The sequence below is a fragment of the Pholcus phalangioides genome, unplaced genomic scaffold (genome assembly GCF_987345545.1).
Source record: "Pholcus phalangioides strain wild (caught in Gottingen) unplaced genomic scaffold, Ppha-v1.0 ptg000015l_1, whole genome shotgun sequence".
Classification (NCBI taxonomy): domain Eukaryota; kingdom Metazoa; phylum Arthropoda; class Arachnida; order Araneae; family Pholcidae; genus Pholcus; species Pholcus phalangioides.
The window spans coordinates 86511325-86518705 of record NW_028301608.1 but is presented as its reverse complement, the minus strand read 5'-3'; the positions used below and the strand labels follow the sequence as shown (position 1 = coordinate 86518705).

The 7381-nt window shown below is 33.8% G+C and overlaps 1 protein-coding gene across 1 annotated transcript in view; it reads right to left on the bottom strand.

The window, feature by feature from the left end:
* Positions 1-7381, bottom strand: part of Dhc36C (Dynein heavy chain at 36C) — a 102710-nt gene that overhangs the window by 5267 nt on the left and 90062 nt on the right. The window contains exons 63-66 of the mRNA XM_089242306.1: positions 5701-5838; positions 4370-4600; positions 2148-2300; positions 391-568 (exon numbers count right to left, since the gene is read on the bottom strand). Coding sequence (XP_089098432.1) covers positions 391-568; positions 2148-2300; positions 4370-4600; positions 5701-5838 — 700 coding nt within the window. The remainder of the gene's footprint in view (positions 1-390; positions 569-2147; positions 2301-4369; positions 4601-5700; positions 5839-7381) is intronic.

The window sequence follows — 7381 nt, the reverse complement described above, 5'->3', positions numbered from 1 at the left end:
CTATGACTTTTTTAACCCTAGATAACTAAAATTAAATCAGTGTTACTCAGTAATTAATAGAGATCTGTAGTCTATTAGACGAATGTTTTAGTTATCTAAAATGACTTTTTGATTTCTAGGCAAATTACTTGAAAATTTTTTTTAACGAGTTGCGCAAAAGCAACAGTCGAAAATTGGTTGAAATGTATCAAGTGGTCTATAGAAGAATTGTTATTGTACCATTTTCTATACTAAAATTGGGCTAAAAAAACAAATTACACCCATTTCAATTGAAAATAGCATTATTTGAATATAAATTTAAACAAAACTATGTATTCATGGTTACAGTCATCAGGTTTTAAAATGAATTAAGTGAAATTATTAATTTCTTCAGCTGAAATCATATATTACCATCTTCAGGTCGCATCTCATAAGGCTTATCGGGCAAAATTTCATAATCAAAAGCCAACAGATCTACAGGTATTGTATATTTCCTTGCATAGTTTTGCTGAGCACCAGTCAAGAAAGCTTGAGTGAAGTAGAAACCAGATACCCAAAATACAACTGGAGGTCCATTATCATACCAATCCTGTGTAGACAAAAATTTATAAATGAAATTGATATTTTATTTTGGAAAAAAAATTCAGCGCGATATTGCATTTTGCTAGCACTTGCACAGTGGGCTGGATCAAAAACCGCCATATACATTGCGTAGGCCTAAGTCCCACAATTGAGGCTTCTTTGAAGATATGGACCCCTCCCATCAGACATACAACTATAAGCACACTGAATTTTATATTTTGTATCTTAAATTTTATTGTAAAAACAAAAATCATTTCAATCATACTTGAGGGAAGGGGAAATTAATTTTAAATCGCTTAGAGAAATAAAATTAGCCGAATATGACCTGTGCTAAGGAAAATTTCCCATCTGCACTCTCATCTTTCTGGCAGATGATCTGCAACCAGCAGTGTGGTCACTGACATTATTTCTCTGCTCTATAATTGTTTTCAAAGTTGACACAGGGGCACTTAATCGTTTTGCGAGATTAACTTTTGTCATTGATTCAAAATTCTTGTCAAATTCTTTTCCAAAATTTTGCATTTATTTTTTAGAGATAGCACCTTTTATTTCTCAGCATTATGAACGATGGGTTTGACACAGCCAACAAAACAACAAGGAAAAAAAATTCTACTGGAAATGATTGGAAGAACTGATACAGTACTGTGTGTGTATATTGTATATCCCAAAGCAGAATGTTTTACATGGTTCTGCAACCAGCCCTTGGCTGACTGGAAATGTTCTGCAGTAAAAATTACACGATAGTATTTTCTACACTTTTTAAAAAATCTTCCAGATTGCAGTAGCACTGATTGATCTGCGACATAGAAGATTTCGGCATATTTTGCTTTGGGGGTTGTTATCCTCCAAATTCTTACAATAGGCTTTCCAACTCCCTGGAGATAGCAACACTACTACTACTGAACTACACATGCATATTGTCCACATTCCTTAGTGGAACTTCTAACACATTGTTATGTGTTGTGAAGCTAACGTGAAGTTCGTTTCTGTGTAATGCTTGTTATTTGTAGTACTGCCATCAATTATTCTAACTGTGAGTGAAGTGTAATGATTGAGTACTTGTATCGTTGTGGGCCTGGTGTTCTCTGTGGCGAGACTTTTTAATGAGGAGATTGGCTCACATTTCGTGCGGATAACACTGAAAACACTGGCAGAAAAACTCAGGAGATATGGCCGTCTTTCAAACAATCAAAACCTGTTTTCTTTGGTGCTTCCTGTGTCTGCATATTCTCAGAAACAAGCAATAAACAAATCACTTGAATTTCCACTCTAAGTGGTCATCAGGCAGCTCAATGGCTATTTTTGTGTATGTGAACAGTCACCCTAAAAAGTATGGCTTTCAGTGGTGACAATATGCAAGAAGAACTGTTTCAGCAATGAATTTTCATTATCTGTAAAAACTGTGTGCATTTGATGATTATAGACAATGTTTTTCAAAAAGATTTGGAGGTCGAGACAGAGTGAAAACAAATAAATGAATAATTGTTACATTCAAATGTACAGGAACAAATTTCAACCAAAGCCAAACACCATATAAATGTAAAATTTGTATAAACAAGGTTTTCTTTGTAGTTACAGATGATTACCTGGAGAAACTTCAGCCTAGCTAAAAAGTCTGAGATGTAACTTCCCAATGGCTTCAATGAAGGATACGATTTCGCCATCCACATCCCAGGGATCTTTCCTTGCAGTATGCTGTTAACAACTTGCTCTAAATCAGCTGACATGACAACCAAACCCTAGATTGATATTTAAAATTTAAAAAAATAAATTAGTTATAACATATTTTGATCAATTTAAAAAATGCATTAACCATGAGAGCAGTGATTACTATGATGATTAGTAGAATTCGTAAACACAGGGGTGAGAAGTGACAAAGTGCATTTCGGAGCAGCAAAATTCAGGATTCTGAGCAGTTTTGGAGCAGCTTGAAAGAGTGGCTGTCATAACATTTTTCACACTAGTCTATTTAAGATGACACACTTTTTGCTTACTGAGGGCACTATTTGCTGTCTGGAACAGCAGCAGTTTAAATGGGCTAAAAATTTTAAAATTTTCTATAAGTTTTCAATTTTTTTATACTCTGAAAGAAGTTGTTGCGAAATGGGAGAGAATTTCGGAAGAATCAACATGATGTTTGGAGATTCACACGTTATTTGGCACGAATGATGATTTGACACTCCTTAATTGGTGATATTGAAATTTGACAGTCGTTATTTGGCAACATTGGTGATTCAACGCTCATTATTCAACAAGGTTTCTAAATTAGCATTCGTAATTCGGCGGACTCACTCTTTTACTACCGAAATGAAATTTTTTTTCACTAAACATCAAGATTTGACACAATAACGAGTGACTACAGTAATCTCTGCTGCTTGCAGTAACAACTTTTTGTCTTTTCTTTTTAAAACGGAAACTGACTCACATTTGCTCTTTAAAGCTGAAAGATCATTACAAACCATCTTCAGTTACACGATCACAGATATTATCTGGGGTTTCACGATGGAAAGCCTGTTGAGGGGACCGATAGTTCAAATCAGGGGCTGCAGTTAACCCAATCAGATTTTTGGAGACAAAGTTGAGCGCGAACTAGCCTAGAAAATTTGAAAATGGATTCAGAAAAAAAAAACCTGCTACCTTCTCTCTAATTTCGCAAACTTTCCCAGACTTCCGGCAACTCTTACAACGAGAGACCAGATAGATTATCAGTTCTACATACTTGTAGCATTTAAAAATAAATAAAAAGCTGTCGGGGTAAAGTTGGAATGGGTAAATAAAAATTAAATATTTTTTGATTGAAAATTTTCGTTCAAATGTAAAAAATATCTCTGTAGTGCTTACAAAGCATGAAAAGCACACATAGTTAGCACGGGAGTTTTTTTTCTCAACACTGTACTTTACAGTGTAGTCAAACTTTCCAAAAGAAACCACTATTTTTTCAAGGTCACAAGATAGCACGACTACAGAAGGGAGGAGGTGGTGCTGAAAAGTACAGAGGAGAATAAAACACACTTTTCTCAGAAAAAATAGTTTCGCCGCAAGCAGGAACAAAGCTTTTTTGACATCCTTTTTGAAATTCCGGGCATACTGAGGCAAAATTGACTATTTGGTGCAGAAAAATACACTATTGGAGCAGGATGGCGCAGAGTTCCCACCCCTGTAAACATTATTGCATTACATTAACAGTGCATCCAAATAAAACTTCTTTCTGACACATAAATTATTACGCTGAATGACAAAGTAGGCTATATTATTAAGTATTTAACAATACAATACAATACAATACAAATACAACGCCACAACAGGCAAATTGCCCAACGAGGTGGCTGACTTAAGAACATCATGGATCCCCGAGCCCCTACCTACTACTGCTACACCACACATGCGGGAATGTGCGTGTACGTGTAGTGCAACCTGACGTAAAGTTTGTTTCTGTGTAGTGCTGTCATCTGCCCCCAGTTTTACTAACTATGAGTGAAGTGTTATGGTTGAATGATTTACCGTTGTAGGACTGTTGCTCTCTGTGGCGAGACTTTTTAACGGGGAGATCGGCTCGCATTTGCGCCTTGAAGTTGGGAACCACAGAAAACCAACTTCAGCCGACCACCACTGTGGGGTTCGAACCCGGATCCTCGCATCACGAGTCCGGCACTATAACCACTCGACCACCACAGCGGCAAAAACTGGGTAAAGTTGCACAAAAACACTTTTTTGAGAAAAAGAAATGTTCATCCCTCTCCCAAATTTCAAGCTGTTGCAAAAATACTCAATTTCAAACCAATATCTGTTTATTTCATGAAAAACCTGCCTTAATAGCTTTCCCAACGTTTATCAAAGATGTTCTAATCAACGAGAGAAGGACGTTAAATCTTCCCATCTCTTGAACCAATACTGTATTCATGCTCTGTTCATAAGAAGTTGGATATTTATACAAAGCTGCAGCGAGATCAAAGTTCTTTGGCAAGCGAGAAAGGATATCAGCCGCAACATTTTGCACAATCTCTTCAGGTGATTCGGCTCCTCCAGCAGATACTCTGGCCTTAAATTGAAAAATTATTTTGAATAATAATAATTTTAATTTATAAAATCATAACTGAAAATAATCACCAAGATATTCAAACAAAGCAAAATTTCAATACTTGAGAACTTTCATAATTTGGAGATTTATTTGCTTGAATGAAAATTTTAATGCTTAAGAATTCTTTTTTTAAAAATAAATATCTTGTTCATCTCAAATGTAATGTACACTTCAAAATGTCCAAATTATAAATGAAGAGAGACAGTGCTGGATTTCTCTACAGGCTGCAGCTAGAGATGGGACAAATATTTGGCTGCTATTCGTGTTTCTTTATGTCATACCAAACACCTATAGGTGTCATCCAAGTAGCTAACACTGATTCTTCTCCCTTTTGTCGAATATTCGATTCAGCCAAATCATGGTTAGGTATTTGGCAGAATAAAATTGTAACAAGTGATGAAAAAAAAATTGATTCTATAAGTAATATTAAAATACAATATATCATTGTTAAATTTGATTGTCAGTATCATGGCAATAAAAAATCTTTCAATTGCCAGTTTTTTTAATATTTAAATAATAAATTGCATAATTAAAATTCAATATCAAAAGCATTTGAAAGTACCAATAATTTAATTTTCAATTAAAAACACTAATTTTATGTGTTGATTGTGATGAATTTTATGAAAATTTATAATCCGCCAAAACATTAGCCTAATATTTAGTTATTCAGCCAAATAACTATTCATCCCACTCCTAGCTGCAGGCTAGGTTTGCAGAGAGGGCTTCAAAATTCCCAAACTGTTATTTTTTAGAGAAATTTGCTCAAAGATAAAATTTTAACACATTGAAATGGAAAGTTTATAATTTTGTTACCTCACATTACAAATGTTTAAAAAATGCTTTAGATATGCATTAGGTTTACAAATTTTACAAAAAATTGACAATTTATTGTCGACAAAGGTCAGGTAGAGTTGGACATATAACAAGCCCCCCATAACTTTCAATAGCTTAGGGCCCCATCAAACCTAAATCCCATCCTCAAAAGAGATAGTAATTCTTAGATTAATAATGAAACAGTCATCAACTTTAAAGGGTGATTGCAGTAAAGAAAAAAAATTTACCTGAGTCAGTAGTATGCTGTCAAAAAGAAGATTTGTTTCGCCCTGATCTTTTGTTATTTCAGCATTAGGGTGCATTCCAAAAATATCTGGCTTTGCCACAATTGGTAGAGTGTTTACATAGTCCATGTAAGATTGATGCTGCAGAAAACAAAGTTTTTAAAGCTGTAATTTTCATAAATATCAATGAAAGTTATCTTTCCTTCTTTACAGGCACATTCTATCCCATAAATTTGTAAATAATTTAAAAATCCATAAAAATTGAAGGAATTAGTATATTTGAATGCAGTTTGCGAAAAAGTTATTCTTATGAAAGATTTGTTTTGTACAGAAAAAATTTAGTTCAGAGTTTTCTTGATAGAACTGTATGAAAGCAAATCATTGATAATTAGACCTGGACCTTTCTACAGTTACAGTTTCTTTTGCATCCAAAATATTCGTAAAGCTTTTGCAGCTGAGGTAAAACAACTTCAAGTGAATGAATGGACAATGATTTTTTTTCTTGACTTGCAATGCATCAAATCATCTGTCTAGATATTATGCTAAGGGAGAAAAAAATCCATCGATCTCTACTGCTGCCACCTGGAGGCCATTCCTTTAAGTTAAGAGAGGCTGTAATGTCTTTATTCAGCAAGTCACGCTACTGTGTGTTATTTTAAGGAAAAAATATATTTTCTCTATGGTGTAGTCAGTGCACTTGTATGTTTTGCAGAAGGTCTTGGGTTTCACTTCAATTAAAGACAACAGAACTTTTTTCCCCCAAGTCCCCCTGATTTGATTCACTAATAGTGTCTACTGGTATCAACATCACAATATATGAAAACCTTATTTATGTGCCAGTAACATTAATTATTAATTAAGTATTAATTCAGAAATAAGCTGTTAATTGTACAGTGCCCTCTATTGACAAAGTTTTAAACTATTTTTTCTGTACCTAAAAAAACTCGTTAGAATAACTTTTTTCAAACTATACAAATTTATGGAACACCCTAAATTTAACCTGTTGATTTTGTTATTATACAGAAATTTAGCTTCTATCAAATGCAAAAAAAGGTAAAAATCAAATATCTTTAACTAGGTGGTAAATTGTATTCACAATGGTTCCTCAAAGATTATAGCAATTTCACAAGGATGACGTCACTCTCCGCTATCATTCAAAATTTGACAACAGAAAAAAAGAGAAAGACTGTTTTTTCTTTCCCTTCAGGATAGCATAGAAATATGTGTACAGTATAAATAATAAAAGGGGTAGATTATTTCTCTTCCTTGTTTTTTTTATTATTATTCTCAGTGTTGGGGGAAAGGAAGCCTTCACAAAATTGTAAAAAAATATTCTTCTTGAAAAAGGGTGACTGTGGCAGTTATAATGCTGATCACTGAAATTTTAAAAGTCAGTTAAAGGAATGTAGGTAGTCATTTTCTGTTAAATTTATGTATTACACTAAATGTGATAAATCAATTATGCATAATAACTGGATTTTTGAATGACAACTTGTTTTCAGATTTGGGAAAAAGCAATTTTGTGACACTCTTCTATGCATATTGACCATTTTCATAAAATGTGTTTTATATAGGTGTTGTCTTCAAATTCTAATGCCTTGTAACTGACTACAATTTTAAAAAAAATGTGCCATCATCAAGCTAATAGTTACAAGTATTTGTCCATAAGTTATAATAAAAGTCA